The 27,679-nt window shown below is 41.2% G+C and overlaps 1 protein-coding gene and 1 long non-coding RNA gene across 8 annotated transcripts in view; one reads left to right on the forward strand and one right to left on the reverse strand.

Moving 5' to 3' along the window:
- Positions 1-27,679, reverse strand: part of LOC6540108 (synaptosomal-associated protein 25) — a 189,782-nt gene that overhangs the window by 43,209 nt on the left and 118,894 nt on the right. For 5 of the 7 annotated variants that reach the window (XM_039374344.2, XM_039374343.2, XM_039374342.1 and 2 more), the window contains exon 6: positions 18,181-18,309. In XM_039374344.2, the coding sequence (XP_039230278.1) occupies positions 18,181-18,309 (129 nt within the window). Of the gene's footprint in view, positions 1-18,179; positions 18,310-18,713; positions 19,048-19,474; positions 19,615-19,678; positions 22,620-27,679 lie in introns of those variants that run through there. The other 2 variants (XR_005561201.2, XR_005561202.2) reach the window with 2 other exon arrangements.
- Positions 12,696-26,809, forward strand: LOC120321544. The gene is made up of 2 exons (XR_005561203.2): positions 12,696-15,120; positions 26,496-26,809. It is a non-coding gene; the product is annotated as an uncharacterized LOC120321544 (long non-coding RNA).

Below are 27,679 nucleotides of genomic sequence, written 5' to 3' on the forward strand. Positions count from 1 at the left end.
CTTGACTACCAGTGACCCAGTGACTGCGGCGAGGGATCCCCTCTGCAGCACCCCACACTTATATTAATTTGTACAACAATCGTTCTTAAGGCACCGGGATCGTTTTATTTATCAATTTACATGAACGCAAACTTATTTTACAAATAAAAAAAAATAATAGTAAAACCTGGACAATTATTATTCATAACAATAAAAAAATAAAATAATAAATAAAAATTAAATATATACACAGTGATACAGTTTCCTTCGGCAAATCAAGTAAGCATGTATGTGTTTGTGTTGCGTCGCTTGTAAAATTCTTGCGACGTCGGCGCATCACTGCACATTGGCTGCCGCCAAGAGCTGATGTCGCGCCAGAGTGGCGGCGCGACGCTTTACGACGCGTTCGCTTGTACACTGTTAAATTCTGTTGAATTCTTTTTGCACACCACGCACTGCGAGAAAAGAACCACTTCACAAAAAAAAGAAAAAAAAAAATATATATATATAAAAGCAATAAAATTAATTTAAGAAATATATTATACATTTATAAAAAGGAAAAAAAAAAAACAAAAACAAGAAAAATTATAGAAAACAACAAAACAATCCACAAACAGCTTAACGTCTTTTGTTGTCACATGTTCACTAACCTCTAAATTACACTCTATTGAAACTTATTTAATTTATGCATTACAGTTAAAGTCGAAAACATAAAAAAAAAAAAAACTACAAAGGTGGAAGTAAGCACAGCAGCACTACACGAATGACATACAATCAACACTAAACACCGGGAAACAAGGAAAAGAGGAAACTGCGTAACAGATACACACATACAGGTTCTCTTTTATTTTCGAAAGAATACACACATATTATTATACACATTTAAACATAGATACATATACATAGTATCACAAAATATAATACAATATATTACTACATTAATATACAAACGAAAACTATACAAACCAAACAAACACCAAAAACTTTCCCTATACAAAAAAAAAAGAGAAATCAAAAAATCACATACATATTATTAATATACCTATTTACACCTCACATATTATTACTATTTTATATACACATGCACATTACTTGCAAACAAAAATACAATACACGTAAATGTTAAGAAAAAAGCCAACACCGGTATCACAGATTAGGGTTAAGGAGCGGATCAGGTCTATCTGAGATAAGGGAAGCGACAGGAACAAAAGAGAAAGACCAGTCGGTTCGATCCCAAAACAATAATCCCACCAACGCTATGGATTCCGGTAACGCATCAGGGCCACTAAGTCCCACCGTTAGCAATTCTTCAATAAACACAAACCTTAATCTACAACAACTACTAACCCTTGTACATCAACTACCAACTTACGAAGGCCCACTTGACAATCTTGATAGATTTATAGACAGAGTAGATCAGCTCCTTTTGTTCGCCTCATCAGTGGACCAAGCAACATGCGGACAGTACTTACTTGGAACTATCCGTGACAAAATTAAAGGCAGGGCAGACGAAGCGCTGAATGTCTGCGATGTACTCCTTAGTTGGGAGGACATCAAAGCAAACCTCAAGCGACTATACTCTAGCAAGAAAACAGAAGAAATGCTTGTTAGAGAGCTACACAATTTTCCGGACGGACTCACTATGCGGAAATTATATTACTCAACCGCCAAAATAAGAAGCGAACTAATGTCACTCGCCAGAGAAGCAGACCCTAGTGGACAGTCTCTCGCGGCCAAACGTGATCAATACAACAGATTCTGTCTAAATGCATTTAAAGGAGCCACTTAGGTCAGCCATTAGGTATCAAAGGCCAGAGACAATCTAGAAAGCATACGAGTACGGACAGATTGAATTAAACTTCTCTAGAAGCCTGAACAAACACCAAGAAAACCGACGAAAAAAGACTGGTTAAATTAAACGAGGACAGAGAGACACCAATCCAAGTCGAGCCTAATGATAAAATATTTAGAAAAGAAAACCGTAGAAACAAGATAGCACCGAGATTTTCACTACACAAAGTAGATAGAGACAAAGGCATCATTTTCCTAACAACTAAAGGTCAAAAGTTACACAAACAAAAAATTAGGAAAACAGTGGAAGAAACATAAGATAGACAAGCACTATTCAATTAATATATTATTAACAAGAAACAATCTAAAAAAAAAATCTGAAAAGGCACAAACATTTTTCTTTAACGAACTTAGGGAAGTCAGAAATAACACATATTCATTATAAAATAGGATAAACTACAGTATAGACACTGTCTGATAATGTAAACAAAGTAGTAGTTATTATCCAGTAAACTAAACATTATCCCTAAACTGTTATTTCATAAGGAACAAATAATAATATAATTTAGATACTAAGTAAACAAAGTGTAACTTTAGCATACGATATAACGCTTATAAAAACAACACTCATGTTTAACATTAAGATACCCATTTACCAAAAAAAATAACTGTCAAATTCAAAATGTCGTCGGAGTTCGAGGCATACACCAACAACACGTCACCTAATCACCTTTCTCCGATCCGGCCATTCCCCCTATGGCCTTCTCTTCGGACTGGGGGGGAGGAGTTAACATGCCCCTCTCCCCGACCATAGGGAAACAACACCGACCCGGCAACAAATCCAGAGCCGAGGAGTTTTAACGAAGATCGCCAACACGACCTCGGCCGAAGAGACATTTTGCCTAAGCATACAACTTTTTGTAAAAAAGAATATCATTCTCGTTTCATACCCCGAACTACACAGTTGTTTTTTTGAAAGCTTTTCCTCCCCGGCCACAGGATTGTAACTAGCGTGAGTTAACTCAAACGTACGCTCGAGAGTGTAATATTGAAGGAATAAGTTGGTGGTGTTTCCCAAAATTAAAACGTCCGCTGTAGTTGAGATTAAAAATCTGAATGAATCTTTATCTTTTCTCATTTTTTACAATTTGGTTTGATACATTTGTGCTTATTCTAATGTGCTGATCGGCAGAAAAGTGGAATTGGAGCGGATGCGATTCTGTGTCGTCAAGAGGTTCTGGGTGGCCCGATATTTGTATTGATTCAGCATCGAAAGTGCTTACCGATACAAAGACTCAGCGTTTCAAATGGTCGCCGATGCAGCATTTTGGATGTTTGTTGATACTATGTCTCAGCGTTCGAGTGGGTCGCAACGAAGTTTTTCTTGTTGCCCTCTAGAACTCTGGTTGTCGAGGCGGCTTTGGCGGGAGACCGCCTAGGGTGAATGCTGAGGCGGTAACTCCCGCAAATATAACTTCTTATGTATATGCAATCATACGTGATTATTGAGTAAAACTTTCACTTTACCCTTTTCCAAAAATTGCTTAGTTTGTTGCTTAGCCAACTCTCTTAGCAACAACAGCTACTTAATAAAATGTTGGGTTTTAAACAACTCACTTAGCAGTATGATTTGCATTTGGTATTGTTTGTGTACAAATCACGTCGGAGTCATGAAGGGTCAACAAACGGTGAAAGCTAGGTTAGTGATGTACTAATCCTTTAGTGTACGGAGTTTTTCCAAGCAAGACTCTTTGACAAAATTCCAACAACGGCTTCTCTGTTAATTTCATAGGTGGAAAATCAGTTAACGAGGCGACGGTCCATGGGCTTCCTTATTGGGTGAAACAGCCACGAAGGACGATTCTAACGAGTATTTAGACGATCCAGATTGCATTGAAATATTTACTGATGAACCAGCATATGACTTTGTCTTCTTAAGTTGAAGCTGATTTACGAATTGGGATGTTATAAAGTGCAGTTCAGTACTGAGCCGAAAAGGTCACGGGAAGAAACAAAGGTTTCTGGTTGGTTTTTCACTAGCACGGTGGCTAGAAGAGCAACATCTTTTTTAAGATCCTGTGTAAGCGCTGCAGACGTTCCAGGCAATGCAGAAGGTTCTATGGCATTATTAAATGAATCAGAGGCGACAGTAAGCTGTGATATTTTGTGTGATGCAGACGAATCTAAGTTTTGCAGTGAGACTATTTGCTTCTTGAAATCGATTTTCTGGGTTCAGGTTCCTAAAACACTGACAATAATAAATAGACTGTGCAGAAGCATTAGAGAAAACAGGATTTTTGCCGAGAAAGGCTGACCTACGCATATTAAATGTACGATTCCTCGTGGTTGCCCAAATACCAAATCTCGAGAAATGGTGCCATGGATTCCCACGCTGGAATTGAATTTCGCAAGGCTAGGTCCTCCAACGGCTCGTTTCATCTGGCCTGGCTTTTGAACAAGTACTTGGACGATGATCCAGCATCATTATATGCAGCGTCTTAACACTGCTGATGACTACAGTCACACGATGAAATGTTGTGAGCAGAGGTTGAGTGGAAGTGCATTTGCGAGGTGCGCTTTTAAATCTCCTCCCGAATTGAGGATTTAAGCGTTAGGAAAAAATAATCAAATGTACATTTACATTCAATTTCGTCTAAATTAAGTACTTCTAGATAGTTGAGATTTTTTTTAAATGTTCGGTGTAGCTCATCGCTTAGCTCCAACCTTACATACATAACGGAACCGTCAAACAAAGTTAATGTGGAGCCTGTCAAGGAATCCGCAAAGCATTCCACTCTGTTATAAAGTGCAGTCGCCTTGCGCTTAAAGAATATCACCCTGTTTTATGCTATACACGCGCACGATCCTGCGAAACCAACGGAATTTCCTATATTATTGCCTTAAACTTTTTCTGAATATGGCAGACAAATATTGTTGTTCGACAATGCACTCAACAATATCAGTGATATTATTAAATATTAAGCTTTATGTGTGTGTGCTATGCACTATGTATTATTTATGGACAGATCCTGTGGGGGTCACCAAAATTATGACCTAATAAGCTTTCTTATTGGATATATTGAAAGCGATATGATTTTTTTGCTGGCTTGAACGAAATTCGTAACTGATAATGAGCAACTTAATTGCAGAACGCTTAGCGTAAAGCGCAAGCTCGTAAATACAAGAGAGAGACAGAGACTGCTGAAGGTGGGAGCTTGGATGTTCTTGTTTGAATGCTCCCTGCATAGATAACGAACGATTATCGCACAAGTTGGCAATAAATAAAAACTAGAGAGAACGCTATAGTCGAGTTCCCCGACTATATGATACCCGTTACTTAGCTAGTGGAAGTGCGAAGGAGGTCTTCAACACTGACAGTTTTCGGCGGTTTGTGGGCGTTAGAGTGGGCGTGGCAAAAAGTTTTTTGACAAATCGATACAAATTTACAACACCAATACTAAAATGAAAAAATATTAAACCATTTTTCAAAAGTGTGGGCGTGGCAGTTTTGGGCGGTTTGTGGGCGTTAGGGTGGGCGTGGCAGCATGATTCGACAAACTTGCGCTGCGTCTATATCCCTGGAGTCTGTATGCTTAGTCTCAACTTTCTAGCTTTTGTAGTTCCTGAGATCTCGACGTTCATACGGACAGACAGACGGACGGACAGACGGACATGGCCAAATCGACTCGGCTATTGATCCTGATCAAGAATATATATACTTTATATGGTTGGAAACGCTTCCTTCTGCCTGTTACATACTTTTCAACGAATCTAGTATACCCTTTTACTCTACGAGTAACGGGTATAATAATAAAAATAGAAACTGCTGGCGCCTTCGAGATCCAACACCAATCTATTCCGGTAACTTCTACTGGAGTGGAGAATTTTGAAAAATTATCCGGGCATTATGAAAATTTGTAATTACCTATCATATATGTGTATCTATTACGTAATCTTTATAAATTCTTGTGTTCTTATTTATTCACTTAGAAAAGCAAACCAAAAGTCAAGATTTTGAATTCGAAAATACCGCGCTTGTAAAGAGTTACCGGTAGGTACATGCAGCAAAATTCCAGCAGAAATGGACCAGTCAGTACTTTGGATGCACCGGCACTACAAACGTACTGACTGCTTTTGACGTCATCATAAATAAATTCTACAAAATATATTCGGCTTTTATTACCGCGTAATAACAAAGTAGCAGCCACGTGCTATGGTTGGTATACCGACCAACGGTGCCCCGCTCCTCCTCCCCCTCAATCCACTAGCCCCCAGAATCTGGATCTGCTGCAACCGAGAAAACCCCGGACAAACCCAAACCTACCCCGAGGACCTTCAAGCCACCTCCGTTCTTTATCCCAGACGTGACCAACTTCTCCTCACTGATCAATGTGATTACGACTCTTGTGGGTACCAGGAAGGATTTTTCGTACAAAACGGAAAGGAACAACAACGTGCGTGTAATGATGCCAGACAAGATGTCATACACTTAACTACGTAAGCAGCTTGTGGCTCAGAACAAACGGCATGGCATTACATCACACCGCAGATCGCACAGAAATTCTAGACGAACTCGAGATACTTTGGCATAAGGTCAGAGATCTTCACAATCCTATAGAAGGTAGAAGAACTAAGGAACCACTTGGGATTTTCTTCGCCACCCTTGAACCAGCAAGCAACAAAGAGAAACATAGAACCAATGTTTGTCCGTTCCGAAGGCATGTTTAAAAGGATGATGGAGAAAAAGTTCTCGCAGATGATCCTAAAAACCAGCAATTCGCCAGGCCTGGATCGCATGGATGCCGCATCCCTGAAAATGCTGCCCCTCCGCTGTTCCCAGTTGTGGGCTGACATCTCCAACAGTTCCTTCACACTTGTGTACTTTCCGAAGCCTTGGAAACGTGCAGAAGTGATACTCATCCTCAAACTTGGAAAGCCTGAAGCCAATCTCGCATCATATAGACCGATTAGTCTGTTGACGATGCTCTCAAAAATACACGATAGTGTATTTTTGCACAGAATGTTGCTAGTACTGAACGAGACTGGACTGATCTCTGATCACCCATTTGGTTTCAGGCGCTCCCATGGAATACCCGAGCACCATCCCAACCACCAGCACCGCCATATACCTAGGGCTAACCCTGGACCAAAGGCTCACATGGGGCCCGCTCTCCAACAAAAAGCGCATCCAGGCCAACATACGCCTCAAACAACTGCACTGGCTCATTGGGAAGAAATCCAAACTGCGAGAGAAACACAAACTGCTCGTCTACAAGACCATTCTTAAGGCGATCTGGACTTACGGAATCCACCTGTGGGGTACTGCAAACGTTTCACACCGGATAAATATCCAGCGCTTCCAAAAAAGTTGCTTAAGAATGGTCTCCAACGCCCATCCCTACCATGAGAACTCCATCATCCACAAGGAAATAGGGATCCCATGGGTGGTAGACGATATCTACAGCGAGAGATACGCAAGAAGACTGGACAGCCACCTGGCCTGACGCCTGCGGAAAACGCACCCACTTGACTTCACCCAACATTAAGATATACTTGTAACCTCTACACAACTACTTCCCTTACGTTAATGTCCCCCACGAAAACATAAAATTATTTTCCACTTGGACAAATTTAAATTGATATACACGCACGCTAAACAAAAAAAAAAACGGGACTACATTTTTCAACAGCGTGATAAATTTGATCACCACGAAGCTTTGTCAAAAAGAAAAGTGAAACACGTTATTTTCCAAAGATGTTGCCACTGCACTGTTGTCCAGAATTCGAATTTTTTGGCATAAAGTCTAAAAATTAAGCTACAGACTTGAAACTTTGTTGTTAAATCACAAATAGTTTGCACACAACATTTGGAGTCCGTGCGACCACGCCCTCTATTCCCTCCCATATTAACTACTGGTATGACTCAGGAGTCAACGAAATGTTATTGTTTTTTTTTAAATATAATAAATGTGTATACGTTTACATACATATATTGTTTTATGAAATCGCCTTCCGAATTGTTCTTTTCCTATTTTTTTCTCTCTCTTTCTTTTTCAACGTGTTTTCCAGGAGATAAGCTAGAGCTTCATCTGGTGAAAGAGGAGTTGGTTTTTGCCATTGAATTTGCATCCTCGATTCGCTTGGAAATTCTGGTGTTTTTAAAGTTTCTTTAAGAACAAAGGCAACGTCCCTTTTGTATTCTTTTTAAACCATTGCTGCATAAATCAAAAGGTGTCGTGGTGTCGTGATCACTTTCTCTTGCCAGATTGGATGCCAATTTCCTTTTTAATCTTGTTCCTGCATTTTGGTACGATAAGTTTCGGCGTCGCATATTCTGTGGTGTCTTGGAGTTTTTAAAATCGCTAGCAAGAATTGTCATCCACTTAGCATGTTTGGAAATAAATCGGTATAGTTGTCTGTTACACTCGGGCAGTTTTCTTTTAATGAATAACTCAAAATTGACAATATTTTTTGTCATACGGACAGACAGACGGACGGACAGACGGACATGGCCAAATCGACTCGGCTATTGATCCTGATCAAGAATATATATACTTTATATGGTTGGAAACGCTTCCTTCTGCCTGTTACATACTTTTCAACGAATCTAGTATACCCTTTTACTCTACGAGTAACGGGTATAATAATAAAAATAGAAACTGCTGGCGCCTTCGAGATCCGACACCAATCTATTCCGGTAACTTCTACTGGAGTGGAGAATTTTGAAAAATTATCCGGGCATTATGAAAATTTGTGGTTACCTATCATATATGTGTATCTATTACGTAATCTTTATAAATTCTTGTGTTCTTAATATTAAACACTTAGAAAAGCAAACCAAAAGTCAAGATTTTGAATTCGAAAATACCGCGCTTGTAAAGAGTTACCGGTAGGTACATGCAGCAAAATTCCAGCAGAAATGGACCAGTCAGTACTTTGGATGCACCGGCACTACAAACGTACTGACTGCTTTTGACGTCATCATAAATAAATTTTACAAAATATATTCGGGTTTTATTACCGCGTAATAACAAAGTAGCAGCCACGTGCTATGGTTGGTATACCGACCAACGGTGCCCCGCTCCTCCTCCCCCTCAATCCACTAGCCCCCAGAATCTGGATCTGCTGCAACCGAGAAAACCCCGGACAAACCCAAACCTACCCCGAGGACCTTCAAGCCACCTCCGTTCTTTATCCCAGACGTGACCAACTTCTCCTCACTGATCAATGTGATTACGACTCTTGTGGGTATCAGGAAGGATTTTTCGTACAAAACGGAAAGGAACAACAACGTGCGTGTAATGATGCCAGACAAGATGTCATACACTTAACTACGTAAGCAGCTTGTGGCTCAGAACAAACGGCATGGCATTACATCACACCGCAGATCGCACAGAAATTCTAGACGAACTCGAGATACTTTGGCATAAGGTCAGAGATCTTCACAATCCTATAGAAGGTAGAAGAACTAAGGAACCACTTTCTCTTGCCAGATTGGATGCCAATTTCCTTTTTAATCTTGTTCCTGCATTTTGGTACGATAAGTTTCGGCGTCGCATATTCTGTGGTGTCTTGGAGTTTTTAAAATCGCTAGCAAGAATTGTCATCCACTTAGCATGTTTGGAAATAAATCGGTCTAGTTGTTTGTTACACTCGGGCAGTTTTCTTTTAATGAATAACTCAAAATTGACAATATTTTTTGTCAATCTCTTCTGTCTTTTTCAAACCCAGATTATTTTTGTTGATTGCAGAATAAACGTAATCTGAAACAAAACTTATTTGCCGACTGTTATGCATCCAAATGTCCAGGAGGTCGCTATGTCCAAACTCGAACTTGCCTATATAAAATTGAATTCTTAGAAAACGAGCAAAAATGGGCAAAAGATAATACTTTACCGTCAAAGACAATAGTTAAAGGTACAAAATTACCCTTTTAACTTTTGTCAGAAATTGTCAGAAAATTAGTTATACTCCACGAAGCACAGGGGACACGTTTGAATTTTCTATTAAAATACACATAACTTGGATGTTACACAACCCAAAAACAGTACAACTACAAATATATTAACTACATACGTTAAAAACAACATACCTTGACTTTTATTTTCCATATTTTACTTTAATTTATGGATGCGTATTAACAGTTTTACCCCGTGCAAAAGTTAGCAAATAATTTGGCGAGAATCGCCTTCGCTCAATCAGCGGTTTAACACTGCACTTTTAAAAGCTCATAAAAGGCTTTAGTCAACATTGTTTTTGTTTTTTATTTATATGATCAATTTTCTTTTGGAAAATAATTGATAAAGGACGATATATTTGACAATAAAAACCATTTCTGGACCACAGTGCACTGTAGGGCTTAATTCCATACGCGCAGCGGACTCCGAAACAATTATTTATGAAGGAATTATGTTTTTTCGCTCTTTAAGGTTTATGAAGTGGGCTCTAGAGGAATCACAGTTCTCATGAACCTAACGTAATACCGATGTTCTTGGAACTCTACGTGGATAAACTTCATGAAAGATTTCATGTTATTTTCAATGTGAAAGCTAAAACATACGAATTTAATGCCAACCCGTTTCTTAGGTTTGTCAATAGTTTCCAATATTACCTATTACCGCACAGCGTTAACGCTATGTTGCGGCAAACAGACATTACTTAATTTCCACATTATACATGTTACTCGTAAAGTAAAAGTGTTTATTAAAGTTTTTTTTTTATTTTCAAGATTGCAACCGAATTAACAGCTGTCAGCGCTTGCAAATAGTAAAATATTACTACGAAAATAATGGTTCTGTACGGAATACGTATCGCGTATCGAGCACTCTGTCCATTTTATAGTCGACCACATCTTCCAACTTAGTTCGAATTATTGATAACTTCCATGTCGAAACACCGATACATCCAGAAAAACTGACTGTTTCGTGCACTTTATTGGCTGGTAAAATCATTGGTACGTACTTCTTTGAAAACGATGATGGCCGGAACTTTGCAGTTAATGCTGATCGTATAAAGCCATGATTATTAAATTTTTCATTCTGAATTGAACAACGACGATTTCCTGGAGCTGTGGTTACAACCAGACGACGCAACGCCGCATTTTTAAAAAGTCTGCGCGTGGCAACTGTCTAATACATGCTGCGAGTAGGATTTTAAAATCTGTATGCTTAAGCTTAACCCTCAAGCCTTTATAGACGTTTATAGGATGGACTTGCCTAGTGAGCAAGGATATAAGATATAATTTAAAGATGTATGCGGCAAGGTGGTTGCGCGCAAGATCCTCCACCTGCGACGTTTGCTCCAGGAGGTGTCCCCGTGGCACGTCGCTGCTCACGGGATTACCGCATACCGCGGCACGTTGCTGCCCCCAGCACAGTCACCTCGTTGTCGCTTCTGTAGCTCTGTACCACACAGAGTGCGGATCGGGACCAGGTGGTGGCCACGAACGGTGACTATAGCTCAAGTGACCAACTGGAATAAGCCGGTAGCAGGGTCGTAGCTCTGACTTGATATTGACAGTGGTTATATTAAATAAAAGATTCGATTACGATGATGGGCCTTTATTCTTCGGCTGTCAGTTTAGAAGTGATTAATATAGAAAGAGGGAACTTACGATTACCCTATCTCGCACAGATCACGTCCGCCGACCAGCATCCGAAGTAAGCCTTAGTGTGTCGTTCACCGCCACACACAGCTCTTACCGCTGTTACTTGTTAACTTATATATACTTTATAAGATCGGAAATGCTTCCCTCTACATACCTTTCAACGAATCAGTAGACCCTTTTGCTCTTCAAGAAATTGTAGCGAACTACGATTATAGCTTCCCCGAGCAGATGGTAAATTGCAGTTGGGCGATCATGCTTGTTCCAGCTACCAATTCTCCGCAGAGTAAAGAAGGGGAATATTTAGCATTGCGACTGCTTGCTCGTCTCGTATCACACTCTTATTTATATCGCGTGCTTTTGAATTGATCTCCACAAAAAAAACACTAAAGGACTAACGGACGTCAGGACAAAGGACAAACACACTAGCACACACGTTCGACAGCAGCTGTAAAGCTGTCGACGCCCACCCTACCTTGACCACCACTAACCATTTAACATAACCGGTGATCCCTACAAGTATGCTACATTTTACATGTCATACACTTTCCGACGACGCATGGCCCCCCTAGAGAGATTTACTCGGATTTAAACATTATAAAATTTAACAACTTATCCTAAATGATTACCCCAAGTTACAAATTTCAAACATCTAGATTTAAATTGTTAAACAAATTTTTAGACTGTGGCGTTCATGTAGATATTATCGCAACAGATATGTAAAAATGTAAAGTTTTTTTTGGTATTTAAAAAAAGGAATATTATTATAATATTAATATTTACGCTGGGCAGGGCATTATGGGTAGGAAGGGTAGATAGGGATGTGTATTTAAATTTTTAATTTTTTTTAGTTTTTATTCTTATGAGAATTTTAGAAAAACGAATATTGGGGACAAGGGTAATTTTATTCATGAGCATTTTTCATTTCAATTTTAAATTTCTTTTATTTTCGAGTTTATTATTGATAAACAATGGACTGGAAAAAAGTAGCGCCGCAATAGCTAATTATTTGGTTTTCTTTTTCGGCAGCTGCTTTCTCATTTATGTAAAACCATTTATATTACTCACTTTGGATTTCCCACGATGAAGCGCTTCAAGTGGTTGCCTGCGAAGGAGAAATAAGCTAACACCGCCTTTTAATTCTAAGAGAGCTATTTCTTTTTGATCTGCTCTTTAGAGCCGCTCTCCTACTGCGGTACTCTCTCTTCTTTTTACTTCATTCAATTTTCTCACGCCAGTTTAAGCGGGCTTTTGCCTTTGTGGGAAGAGGAAGGAAAATGGGATAAAGGGAAAAGAAAAGAAAAGAAAAGAAAAGAAAAGAAAAGAAAAGAAAAGAAAAGAAAAGAAAGGAATTGCCCTACATAAATTCTATTTTTCTTACAAAATAACTTAGTTTCCTAACATAAGGCGGAATTTATTTTCCGATCGGAATAACTTTGCTGATCTGCTTAGCTGGTTGCCGATCTGCTTGATAAGCAGTCGGTAAAGTGTAAAGCGGTGTAAGGTAGAATATGTAGAAATTTAGAAATTTAATGTAAAGCTGGTAAATTTAATTAAATAATGTTCTTGTGCTTAACGGTGGCGCTGCTGATTGATGAACTCCAAAAAAAGACCTCCTGGTCGGGCAATGTATGCATCCCTCACTGGTCTCAGTGGCCTCACTGGTTAATTTTTGAAATAAATTATTCTCCTTTTTTATGCCCTTAACAAAAAAATTCTAAACCACAACACAGGTACAAAACTTACCCTCTAGGAGTAGGCACTAAAGTTAACGAAAATATAAAATTTTCACCGCTGATTCACTGGGTATTCTACGTCTCTCTTTTTTTGTAATTTTGAGAGATCACTATATTTTTGCCTTTTGGACAGACCGGACGCACTTTCTTGCTGGCTGGCTTAAACTCAATTAATGCCCAGTGGCTACCGCTTCGGGTCGGGACCCCGAGTCTGAACTCCAAAAATTCAGTTGGAGAAATGTTCTACATGACGGCCTAATTAACATTTTTCCCGACCTAAATAAGTGCCAACTTTTAGGACGAGATCGCAAATCTCAAATCTCACTTGGGGTAAGATATTGTCACGCTGTTTTGTCCTTGGAGCTTGGATCTAGTGGGATCTGCCAGAATGCATCCTTAAGGTCTAAGGTAGTAATGAATTCAGCTTTAGGGAGTCAACTCAATATTCCATTTATTAAGGGCATAGGGTATGCATCTTTTACTGTCACCTCATTTTACTTTCGGCTATCGATACAAAGCCTAACTTTTCCTGGTTTTTGCACCAGGACTACTGTGGAGGACCAAGCGCCGGATGATTCTTCAATGACCTATGCGATACGGCATAGTGTCTTTGTTTTACTGGCTTTGCTTAAGCAACATCAACGGAGTGGGTGATCAATTGGGTCCTTCCTAATCCTTTTATCGCATACGACGGGAAAAGTTGAACAACCTGAAGCAGCGTTTTCTGCTGGCTTTGAGTAAGCTCTCGAGCCGAAGGCCCTTCTAAGACTGCCACTACATGGTTGTTGCCGCAGAAAGCTTCAGGTAGCAGCTGAAAGTGTTTCCAAAAATCTATGCCTAAATAGAGATCCCCTGCTAAAGATGGAACTACGTAGAAGGTAATCATTTTGTTCCCATTTCGGAAGGACACTTCAGTGATTTCACGGCCGGTAATTTTTTGAGATTGTCCATCGGCTGTTTTAACATCTGCGGTAAATTTCTGGCATAAAATATTTAGTCCTGGCAGTTCTGTGGCCAGACTATCACCTATGCAGCTAACAGATGCCCCTGTATTTAATAAGCCCACTACTGTTTTTCCCAGCATTTGCACCTGATCATACGGCCTAACGTCGCGAAGTTGCCCCACCATGGCTGAGAGAAGCAGCTTCCGTTCTTCCTTTCTTAGTTTTTTCTTTTTTCCCTGCGAACTTTTGATCGGCTTGTATCTGTGCCATCGAGCTTTTGTTGGAGCTGGTCCATCTCAAAGGTTGTAGATACACCGCTACTTGTTTGGTTGAAATCGCTTAATTGGTCATCGTCGATTTCGAAACCATCTGTCTGCGTGCCTTTGCGGAACGCCCTTGCTGGTTTTTTTGAGCGTAACTACTACATTTACTGCATGACGGCGTATAAGTATCTGCTTTACCGCAGCCATAACAGAAGACACGTATGTCCGCGGTGCACTCCTGATATCTGTGACCCTTTTCCCGGCAGTTGCAGCACTGCAATTCCATGGCCGCTAACTCTATGTCTTATCATCGAGTTCCGATTCTGACTCGATTTGGCGTTGGACCTCGCAAACCTGTCGCCTGGGTACCTGGCGTTGTGGAAATACCTGAGGCTTCCCCACGCTTTGCATGAAGATTTCCCGAGTCCTAACCAACCTTCTTAATTCGGAAACTGTATACGCTCATATAAAATTTCGTGCTGAATTTCGGGTTGGAGATTGGCTCGTATGGGCCATGGACATGGGCAATAGTCTATCCGCAAGAGTTGCGATTACCCACCCGGTAGAAATCATCGAATAATTCGTTTTCACTGGTCTATCTCGGCCCTGATATTCTTGTCAGTTCGGTCGTCCTTAAATTGCCCTTTTAGTGCGGCGCATAATTCATACCAGCGCACAACGGTTACACTTTTGTGGTAACGCCAATACCACTCGCTCGCAATACCATCGAATAACGTAATGGTATTTTGAGCCACGAGCTGAAGATTACCGTCCAATGTTTGACCGGCTAAAGCTTCGACTCGGTAAGTAAAGTCCTCGACAACCATTAGACCCTTTCCTGAGAAACGTAGTTTCCAGTTAAACATTATCGGGGCTATCTTATCCGGTCTAGTTTTGGACCTAGTTGGTACGTTCTTTTGTGCTCTTGGAGTTTTAGGTTTTGACCAGAGGGTTGGCTTTCTAGTTCCCCGGACAAGTTTTCGGTAGACGGTAATGAGAGGGAGCTAGAGCAAACAGGACAGATTTTATTTTTTTCCGATTTCGCAGTAAAATTCAGTGAAATTCGTGTCCGCAACTGGTGGTTAGAATTGGGCTAGTGGCATATCTAATAAACCTATACTTTACACTGACCTATACTATACACTCAAGAATATATAATAAAATAAATAAATAAATAGTGTGGATTATTATTACTATTGACACTACTGATTTAAATCAGAAAATAATTAGAATGGAAGGTGAAGGATGTTGTATTTAGACATAGAAAATAATTATCTTGGCTCAACACAAGGCAAAAGGCAATAAGTGGTTCCTTGATTCTTTGAAATCCTAGTGAACTTTTCACTACTCCTACATTTAACATCCTATGTACATTAACCTTTTGAATCTCATTTATAAATGACAAATTATACAAAACACAAAAGGCAAAGGACAACAATTGACTTGTATATTTGGCATCGCGACTGCTTGCTCGTCTCGTATCACACTCTTATTTATATCGCGTGCTTTTAAATTGATCTTCACAAAAAAAACATTAAAGGACTAACGGACGACAGGACTAAGGACAAACACACTAGCACACTCGTACGACAGCAGCTGCTAAGCTGTCGACGCCCACCCTACCTTGACCACCATTTAACCATTTAACATAACCGGTGATCCCTACAAGTATGCTACATTTTACATGTCATACACTTTCCGACGACGCATGGCCCCCTAGAGAGATTTACTCGGATTTAAACATTATAAAATTTAACAACTTATCCTAAATGATTACCCCAAGTTACAAATTTCAAACATCTAGATTTAAATTGTTAAACAAATTTTTAGACTGTGGCGTTCATGTAGATATTATCGCAACAGATATGTAAAAATGTAAAGTTTTTTTGGTATTTAAAAAAAGGAATATTTACGCTGGGCAGGGCATTATGGGTAGGAAGGGTAGATAGGGATGTGTATTTAAATTTTTAATTTTTTTTAGTTTTTATTCTTATGAGAATTTTAGAAAAACGAATATTGGGGACAAGGGTAATTTTATTCATGAGCATTTTTCATTTCAATTTTAAATTTCTTTTTTTTTCGAATTTATTATTGATAAACAATGGACTGGAAAAAAGTAGCGCCGCAATAGCTAATTATTTGATTTTCTTTTTCGGCAGCTGCTTTCTCATTTATGTTAAACCATTTATATTACTCACTTTGGATTTCCCACGATGAAGCGCTTCAAGTGGTTGCCTGCGAAGGAGAAATAAGCTAACACCGCCTTTTAATTCTAAGAGAGCTATTTCTTTTTGATCTGCTCTTTTGAGCCGCTCTCCTACTGCGGTACTCTCTCTTCTTTTTACTTCATTCAATTTTCTCACGCCAGTTTAGGCGGGCTTTTGCCTTTCTGGGAAGAGGAAGGAAAATGGGATAAAGGGAAAAGAAAAGAAAAGAAAAGAAAATAAAAGAAAAGAAAAGAAAAGAAAGGAATTGCCCTACATAAATTCTATTTTTCTTACAAAATAACTTAGTTTCCTAACATAAGGCGGAATTTATTTTCCGATCGGAATAACTTTGCTGATCTGCTTAGCTGGTTGCCGATCTGCTTAACAAGCAGTCGGTAAAGTGTAAAGCGGTGTAAGGTAGAATATGTAGAAATTTAGAAATTTAATGTAAAGCTGGTAAATTTAATTAAATAATGTTCTTGTGCTTAACGGTGGCGCTGCTGATTGATGAACTCCAGAAAAAGACCTCCTGGTCGGGCAATGTATGCATCCCTCACTGGTCTCAGTGGCCTCACTGGTTAATTTTTGAAATAAATTATTCTCCTTTTTTATGCCCTTAACAAAAAAAATTCTAAACCACAACACACGTACAAAACTTACCCTCTAGGAGTAGGCACTAAAGTTAACGAAAATATAAAATTGTCACCGCTGATTCACTGGGTATTCTACGTCTCTCTTTTTTTATAATTTTGAGAGATCACTATATTTTTGCCTTTTGGACAGACCGGACGCACTTTCTTGCTGGCTGGCTTAAACTCAATTAATGCCCAGTGGCTACCGCTTCGGGTCGGGACCCCGAGTCTGAACTCCAAAAATTCAGTTGGAGAAATGTTCTACATGACGGCCTAATTAACATTTTTCCCGACCTTAAGAACGGCCTAAATAAGTGCCAACTTTTAGGACGAGATCGCAGATCTCAAATCTCACTTGGGGTAAGATATTGTCACGCTGTTTTGTCCTTGGAGCTTGGATCTAGTGGGATCTGCCAGAATGCATCCTTAAGGTCTAAGGTAGTAATAAATTCAGCTTTAGGGAGTCTACTCAATATTCCATTTATTAAGGGCATAGGGTATGCATCTTTTACTGTCACCTCATTTTACTTTCGGCTATCGATACAAAGCCTAACTTTTCCTGGTTTTTGCACCAGGACTACTGTGGAGGACCAAGCGCCGGATGATTCTTCAATGACCTATGCGATACGGCATAGTGTCTTTGTTTTACTGGCTTTGCTTAAGCAACATCAACGGAGTGGGTGATCAATTGGGTCCTTCCTAATCCTTATATCGCATACGACGGGAAAAGTTAAACAACCTGAAGCAGCGTTTTCTGCTGGCTTTAAGTAAGCTCTCGAGCCGAAGGCTCTTCTAAGACTGCCACTACTTGGTTGTTGCCGCAGAAAATAAAATACTAGACACTTTTTGGACCAGTTAAAGCAGTTTTGGTTATTGTATTAAATGTTTATGACGGCACCACTGATATACCCGTAGTTTCGTATCGAAAAACAATGTTATTTTTATTGACATTATTTAATGGTTTGTTGAAATCTCCTATATCTATTTTTTAAATCTTAGAATTATTTAAGCTTAGTACGCTTACCTGCCGATATAACCCGCTTGCGCCATCATGCCATTTCTATCATCCATCACTCTTTGTGGTTGATTATTTACAACTTTTCCATCATCATTGCCTTTCCATGTCCCATCATCTTCTTTGAATGATTGACTTCTGCAAGTTTTCGAATTTGTTCTTGGTTAAAATGTTTATTTACTTAAACGTAATACTGATATAAAATTATTCCTCAGTTAACAAAAAATATAGTTCTAATCGCTGAACAATCCTTATTTGTTGTTTTAAAGCATATTGTAGTGTATCTACCCTTCGATTATTTAAATACATTGTGACACTTTGTCATAATAAATAATTAATACAAACTACGCAAAAAGACCACCAAGCATTACACAAGCACTCCAGCTCTTGAAATACGATCTAACGCTTATACATAAGCCGATCGCGGAGCGTGAGAATGCTGAGCATGCACTTAGCAGCCTAAGTGGTCAAGTCATACATAATATTCATGTGTATGCAGAAGGCATGTATGCGAAATAAAGAGTACATAGTCTTAAGCATACCATGTGCGGGTAATCAAGTGTGTTCCGTCCATCATGATGGATACCACCCGAAAAAATATTTGCGGCTCGCTCCTGGGTCAAGAAACTATTTTCGGGTGGTTGCTAACAGGGCCGATTTCCAGGGTAATCCGAAACGGTTCGCATCCTTCACGACTCAGGTGCACCAGATAGGCGACCTATTCGCTCGACACGCCTTTCAGCAAGTTCTGAGGGGTGGATGATTAACCAGTCCAGATGGTAAAAGATTCTGATTCCTATTGCAGAAAGGCCTTCATACAAACTACGAAGAGAGTCGCAAGGGGGAGGTACATGGTGAAGCTTCCGTTTTGCGACCCTGAGAATTGCGGATCCAAATTAAAATATTCGAGGTCCATTGCGTTAGTCGTTAGAAACGAGACTCGTTTAAAAAGAGAATTTCCCCTAAAAGAGCAATATGACACCGTGATCCAGGAGTATCTGGATCTGGGTCATCTGAAAGAAGTTCCGCCGACTCATAATTTTCCGACTTATTATCTTCCTTATCATGCGGTAGTTAAACCCAAAGGCACCATTACAAAGCTTCGCGTTGTATTTAACGCTTCAATCAATAACGATCAAGCGATCTAGATCCTGAAGTGGCGGTATTTTCAATACGTCTTCAGTGCGGACATTACAAAAATGTATCGTTAGATCTGGGTCGACCCAAAGTATACCCCCTTTCAAATAATTCTGTTCTGAAACAAGGGAGGAGATATACGAAACTTCGAATTCCAAATAGTTACCTTCGGGGTCAAGTGCGCCCCATTTTTCGCCATTTGAGTACTGCAACAGCTGGCAGAGTACGTCTATGTGCCATTTCCAAAAGCCAGCCCCTTCATTAAGCAGAACATGTACGTCGTCGACGTTCTGGCAGTGGTGAATTCTGTGAACGAAGTCTGATGAGAAAGTGGACTTCAAAACAAAGTCCGAAGAATTCTATTTCGTACCGATAATTCTCCCCTACGACTGTAGACTGTCTCGCCCTCTCATCCAATTTGCTCACCAGATAACACTTCACGGCGGTAGTTAATCGATCATACGCCTGATCCGATCGAAGTAATGGATTCCTAAATCATGAATCTGGCGAAGGCTGTGGGGAATTCGTGTAAGAATTGCACGACTACAAGAATAGACTTTAAACCCAGCTAATGGATGATTTTCCAACAGTCTCCTCCTCGAGGGCCTTCACCAACACGGGCATCACGGGAAGGCTATACGAGAGCCTTCCATCTAACTCTGTTTTGTGCTGTCTGTTTAGCAATTTCCCATGTGATGTTTATTTGGGCAAGTTCTTCTTGAGCGGTTCTTCTCCATGTTGCTCTTGGCCTTCCTACCATCCTGCTTCCTTGGGGTTTCCAGTCCAGTGCCATCCTTACTATGATACTTCCTTATTTGGGTGTGTATCGGGGGCTCGCTTGTAACGCACCACAGCTCTGTGTTGGCTATTCTGTTTGGCCAGAATATCCCACATATGATTCTCAGGCAATTGTTGCTGAAAACCTGCAGTTTCTGCGTTACTTTCTTCGTTGCGAGCCATGTCTCACTTCCGTATAGCAGTAAGGATTTCACACACGCATTTTAGACACGGAGCTTTGTTCCCCGGCTTATTTCTCTGTTTCTCCAAATGCGGTATAGTCTCCCAAAAGCTGAGCGGGCTTTGCCAAGACGACACGAGACATCAACATCCACTTCTCCATTGTTGGATATTATGGTGCCAAGGTATGGGAAACTGTTGACGAACTGGATTGGGTTCCCATGTATGATGATGTTTCCTTGGTTGGAGTGGTTGAATCGCATAGCTTTTGTTTTTGCTACGTCCCACGCTGCTGGCTATCCTGTCGAGGTCATCACTTTTCCTCTGTATGTCGCCGAGTCTATGAGAGATAAGACAGATGTCGTCTGCATAGTCCAAGTCCTCAAGGTATCTCCACGTAATTCCGCGCTTGGACGAGCATACTTCGCTCATTAACTCGTCAACCACGATGTTGAAGAGTAGAGGTGATAGAGGGCATCCTTGCCGAATTCCGGTGTTCGTCTAGAAAGGTTCACTTGTTTTTCCGTTGTGCAGTACCGCCAAGTTGGCATCGTCATACATCGATTTAATGATAGCGATGAGGTCCTTTCCTTGCAAGTGATCGCCATATTGCTGCCCTTTCAACTGAGTCGAACGCCTTCTCCATTCCACAGCTTGTGTAGTGTGTTTGCCTGATCTACGCAGCTCCTGTGTGGTCTGAAGCCTGCCTGTTCGTCTCGGATTGTTGGCTCGATTTCTTTCTGGAGGCGTTCGTTTAGCAGTGTAGCTAGGATTTTATAGCTAGTGTTGAGTAGTGTTATCCCTCTCCAGTTGTTGCAGTCGCTAAGGCCGCCTTTCATAGGGAGCTTCACGATGATTCCGCTTTTCCAGGAGTCAGGTACAGTCTCGCCTTCCCATATGCGTACGAAATGTGGATGCAGCGTATCAGCCATCAGCTGAGTGTCAACTTGAAGCAGTTCGGCTGGTATGTTGTTCTCGCCGGCTGCCCTGTTGCGCTTTAGCTTCTTTATTGCATTCACAATCTCTCTTACATGCGGGGGTGTAGAGGGTATCCTGGTATTCCGACTTGGTGGCGCAATGCTTCTATAGCCCTTAGCCACGTTTGGTGATGTGGTGTGGCTAATTCCCATGAAGTGTTGGCGCCATCTCCGGATTTGTGCATCATCATTGGATAAGAGGTTGCCTTCTAGGTCTCTGACTGGCTGGTTCCGTCTGTAGTGGGTTCCGGCAATCAGTGCAATCTGCTGGTATAACGAGCGCATGTTGTTCTCGCAGGCTGCTCGTTCAGCGTCTGTCGCAAGTCTATCCAGTAGCCCTCGTTTGTCCTTTCTGGCCGCTCTTTTCACAGCTCTGCACAGTTCGCGATATTCTTCACGATTCTGTGTGAGCTGGTCCGCCAGAGGCTTCAGGTTGTTCCTCCTTCTAATCAGATCCCAGGTCCCTTCAGATATCCAGTCTGCTCTTCCGCGTTGTTGCAGCCCAATTATTTGCTCAGCTGTGGTTCTTAGCTGTCTGCAGGTGCAATAGTCTTCTAGAGGGATCAGTTGTTCCCGCAATGTGGACGTCATTCTCTTCCTCAGAGTGTAGTCGCTAAGGAGGTGCAGGTTCAGGGGGGGCGCTCGTCGGTGTTGGCTGTTGTCAGTGTTCCTTGGGTAGTTGCGGTTCAACTTTATTTCAAGTTCTCCAATGACCAACTCATGATCACTGTATATAGATGCTCCCCTTTTGTTTCGAACGTCCAGTAGTGAGTGTCTCCATTTCCTGCTAATGCAAATGTGGTCGATCTGGTTGCGCGTATTACCACTAGGAGATGTCCAGGAGTATTTGTGGACATCTTTGTGTGGGAATATTGTGCCGCCGATGACCAGTTGGAATACCTGGCAGAGTTCCACTAATCTCTCTCCGTTGTCATTGCGAGTCCCAGTTCCATGTCGGCCCATGACAGATCTTAGTCCGGTGTTGTTGGGACCTACTTTCGCGTTTAAGTCACCCATGAGGATGTTAATGTCACCTTGCCGCGTCTTGCTGAGGGTTGCTGTAAGGGCAGTGTAGTTGTCGTTCTTGGTGTCATATTTGGCGTCTTCCGTCGGGGCATAGCATTGTATGATGTTTATATCTTTATGTCTAGCTCTACATCTGAATCTGGCTTTCATGAGTCTATCAGAAATGGGTTCCCAGGAGTGCACTGTCTTTTTTATGCGCTTGGACACATAGATCCCCACCCCGTATCTGCTTCCGTCATTGTTGGCACTGTGTAGATTGCTATTTGATGTTGTTGTTTCCCCACTGCCAGACCACCTCATCTCACTGATTCCAGCTATTGCAATACTCTTCATATTCTCCATCTCCGCCACGAACTGTGCTATATGGTTCTCTCAGAGTTCTAACCTTTCATTGTTCAATCGTGTCCGTTTTGATATGCCTATGGTCGTCATCGAATTTGGGGGGCCGTTTATGTTTAATTCTTCCGTTTCTGTTTCGGTAATCGGTTTTAAGTTTATCGACCGATCTGGTGATTGGCCAGATGCGGCTTATCTCAGTGGTGGGGCTGCTACCTAACGTCATCGAGGAGTGGCGTCTACGGTGATGTTGCTAGTCGAAGAAAAGCGAACAGTCTGGTAACGCGCGTCACGCCCTGCTGGGTGTTGTTCCTGTTCGCAGAACACAGGTTGCGCTTGGTAACTATGTGGGGGTTTTTGCTCCATACATCGTGAAGAGGGGGTGAAGCGGTTGGTCAAGAGTAAGCTGCCGAAAATTGTTGCAAATGATCGCCCGCGTCCCCGTCGGTGGCCGCAGCAGAAGGCTGTCTACATCCTTTCAACCGCCATCATCGTGCTGGACACGGGCTCGAGGACTTTCGAGGTCGGCGCCATGATCGATCCATTCATGCCGGTGAGCAGCATCGGCTGCCCACGGCTGGGAGACGACGAGGTTTGCTCGGTGACTATCCGATCCCGAACAAACCGCTTTCAGCTGGATGTCGTCCTAAAGATTGACCCCAGCCTAAGGATCTGGACACCCATTCGAGCGCTAAGCGACGCCACTAGGTCCAAATTCGACGATTTTCGTCTTGGAGACGACCGCTTCCACCGGCCGGAAAGCACCTTCATAGTGTTGGGGTCAGACGTCTATGCAAAACTGATCCAATCGGCGTTCCTAAAACTCGAGAATGGGTTGCCCGTCGCTCAGCATACGGTGTTCGGATGGACCGTCAGTGAAGCATGCCTGGAGTACGGACCCTGATCCTGCTGCCGATCCGGGCGATGATTCCTTTGCTTACGTCAGGGCGTCGCGGATCTCCGCCCGGGTGTACCCTTCTTTTCTCCGCAACTCGTGGGAATCACATGGAGTCGATAAAAAAAAACAAAAAGGAGTCAGGATCTCCCAAAAAACTACTCAAACGGCAGTGACGACTGAGTCTGGCCGTACAAACTCAAAAACAGTATTGAATTGCCGCTCATCTTTACACGAGATGAGACAACAATTCGTTATCAGCCTTATATGGGTACCCGGACACAGGGACATAGAAAGCAACTCCATCGAGGATGAACTAGCTCGAGAAGGCACTACCGCGCCAAAAGTATGCCTTTAGCCACATGTAAACTACTACTCAGGGAAAACCTAAACCAAAACAGACAATATGGAAAAATTCCACACACTGTCGCCTAACACGCCAAATATGGCCAAAAATAAGCTCAAAAAGAACGTCAAAACTTTTAAGATTAACCAGAGCAAACCTCAGCACTGCTATGAGAGTCATCACAGGGCATTCGTTGATAGGCACCCATGCCAGAAGACTAAATGCCCCGTATAATGATTTCTGCCGTAGCTGTAGGGACGAATAAATGAAAGAAACGGTAGAGCATCTACTATGCCACTGTCCAGCACTGCAAGCGAAAAGACTTGCTCAACTAGGAAGCAGGTTCCTGATAGATACGTCCGACCTATCCGACACCGATTCACATCGGATACAAAAATTCACCAGCGCCTCTGGCTGGGAAAACTGCTAACTTCACACGAGCCTCGACGGGTAAAAGGGGAAAACACATACGGTATCACAATAGACCCCTAATGATCTAAGTGCGTCGGATAACCGATGGCCGGTAAAACCTAACCTAACCTACATAAGGGGGAGAAGAATGTTTACGCCAAAAGGGCGCGAATTTCTAACAGGCAATGTAAGCGGCCGCAGGCCGTACTAATTCAAAACTCCGCCCCTCCATTGCAATCACTAAATTGCTTATTTTAATTTAAATATACGGCTAAAAATGTGAATGTGTGTACGGCTAAAAATGTGAATGTGTGTATGTCAAATATGACCATTAAAATAAAATATTTTCTATGGCATCTTTTACGCTTCTCTACAACATTTTGCATTTTATGATCCATTGCCAAGCCCATTGAGCATTAGCTACATAGAATTTTCAAGACGTGCAGTTAATTTAGTTAATTTTAGTCCACTCGCATGTTGATTATTGATGATTGTCAGCTTCCTGCGCGGAACGCATTATTATTTAACTTCTCTTTCGGGTGGCAAATGATGTCATTCCCGCATTCCTGGTGTTCCTACAGTGCTTGTGATCTTTTCAGTGATCGATTAGATGCTCGCAGTTCCTTTCTAAGTTGTACTGCGCCGATTATTTATCCAGATTAAACTTGTGCCCCATATGATCGACACCACCGAACGGCCGAGTGTACACCCCATATCTAGGCATATATATTCTTATTGCTCTTTCAATCCCTCTTCTCTATCCAAATTAATCCTTGCCTTGTCTTTGCCTTGACCTAAAGACTCTGGGAAGGTGAAAAAATGTTTCGAAAATTCGCTGGCCTTTTGTGATTGCTAGTGCTGACGAGAGAAAACACTTCCCTACATAGCACTTCGACTTCTAAGGTTTCTTATTCATCCTTTTCTGCTAAGCTAAGCTATATTTTCCACCGTTGATACACCATCTTTTTCTGCCTCCACACTTTAACTGCTATTCGGTCTGATGGATGCTGCGTTGCCACAATCGTTACGGTACTTGCGCTTCTTCTTAACCCGATTCGTATTTTGTTGCTTAGTCCATTCCTAGAATCTGTTCGTGAAATAATTTCCAGAAAAAATACAATTGGAATTTCTTTAAATTCTTAGATCACTCCGCCGTGTTGTAGATAGGCAAAAGTGCATAACAGTGCATATCCGTTGAAAATTATGAAACAGGTAGAGGAAAAGGCTCCTGACATAAATACCGAAAGAAAATATTAAACATTCAGATTCTAGAAAAGCCGACTTTGCGAAAGCAGGTTTCAGAAAGTTTCCCAGTCCACCCTCAGCATGCACAAAACGCTCACAAAATGCTTACTTTTAAAAAAATATAACTCACATCATTTAATCTTATTAATTGCCTTGGCATTTTCAGCAAGCAACCGCTATTAGCACTTTCCTACACTTTAGGATACTCATATATCGTGACTGCATACGTGACTAATTCGGGACAAAACAAAAATTGTCTGGAAGTCATAAGAAAGGTACTCATACAAATTTCTCGAAACCGACGTATGATCGTAGAAAAAGTCAGAATAGTTTAAGAACTTCAATTCAGCAGATCGGTATTGTTATATTGAAATTGTACATTGGAAAAATACAAATTAGTATACCCGTTACTCGTAGAGTATTGGTCTTATAAATTTCTATCGATTTGCCAAAAAACCTTTTGCCACGCCCACTCTAACCGCCAAAAACTGTCAGTGTTGAAGAATCTCCTTCGCACTTCCACTAGCTGTGTAACCGGTATCAGATAGTCGGGGAACTTGACCATAGTGTCCTCTCTTGTTTTTTTTATAATAAGCATACGGTAAAAATTTTGAACACGGAAAGATTTTAACACTTACAGTTTTTGAAGGATTTTTCAATACTAATAATAAAATATCAAAACAAAAGTGTGGGAGTGGCTGCTTTGGGCGATTTGGGGGCGTTAGAGTGGGCGTGCCAAACAAATTTTTTTTCTCGACGTTTATACGGACAGACAGACGGACGTGGCCAGATCGACTCGGCCATTGATCCTGATCAAGAATATATATACTTTATTTGGTCGGAAACGCTTTCTTCTGCATACAAACATACATGTTACATACTTTTCAACGAATCTAGTATACCCTTTTATTCTACGGGTAACGGGTACAATTATCCTTAAAGAGAAACTATGACTACAAAATTTCATATCAACCGAATCACCGATGACAAACAGATCAACGACCACAACGAGTGGGGACGCTCGATTTTAAGGCGGAGGACTGAAGACCAAAAGAATTCGAAACAACAAATAGCGAAAGATTGCACGCGCATCTGGCCGTGCAGCTGCAATAACCTGAAAATGCAAGATGGAGCGCTTCCCGCGGGAGCGACGACGGCAGCCAACAGCACCGACGCAGGCAGAGGAAGCGACAGAGCTGGGGGACTATCAAGAAAACTTGTAATTCAGATTTAGTTCCAATTTTTGTGTAAAAAAATTCGGACGGGCATGGAATAAATAGCCTATCTTTTATTTAACTTATATATAAAGATAATACTGTTATATAATAATAAAATTATACATACTTATTGCACGGGAGAACGCAAATGCCGCAACATTTTTCCATTCCACTTAAATTTTTTTCGACGGGTAAAAGGGGAAAACACATACGGTATCACAATAGACCCCTAATGATCTAAGTGCGTCGGATAACCGATGGCCGGTAAAACCTAACCTAACCTACATAAGGGGGAGAAGAATGTTTACGCCAAAAGGGCGCGAATTTCTAACAGGCAATGTAAGCGGCCGCAGGCCGTACTAATTCAAAACTCCGCCCCTCCATTGCAATCACTAAATTGCTTATTTTAATTTAAATATACGGCTAAAAATGTGAATGTGTGTACGGCTAAAAATGTGAATGTGTGTATGTCAAATATGACCATTAAAATAAAATATTTTCTATGGCATCTTTTACGCTTCTCTACAACATTTTGCATTTTATGATCCATTGCCAAGCCCATTGAGCATTAGCTACATAGAATTTTCAAGACGTGCAGTTAATTTAGTTAATTTTAGTCCACTCGCATGTTGATTATTGATGATTGTCAGCTTCCTGCGCGGAACGCATTATTATTTAACTTCTCTTTCGGGTGGCAAATGATGTCATTCCCGCATTCCTGGTGTTCCTACAGTGCTTGTGATCTTTTCAGTGATCGATTAGATGCTCGCAGTTCCTTTCTAAGTTGTACTGCGCCGATTATTTATCCAGATTAAACTTGTGCCCCATATGATCGACACCACCGAACGGCCGAGTGTACACCCCATATCTAGGCATATATATTCTTATTGCTCTTTCAATCCCTCTTCTCTATCCAAATTAATCCTTGCCTTGTCTTTGCCTTGACCTAAAGACTCTGGGA

The sequence above is a fragment of the Drosophila yakuba genome, chromosome 3L (assembly GCF_016746365.2).
Source record: "Drosophila yakuba strain Tai18E2 chromosome 3L, Prin_Dyak_Tai18E2_2.1, whole genome shotgun sequence".
Classification (NCBI taxonomy): domain Eukaryota; kingdom Metazoa; phylum Arthropoda; class Insecta; order Diptera; family Drosophilidae; genus Drosophila; species Drosophila yakuba.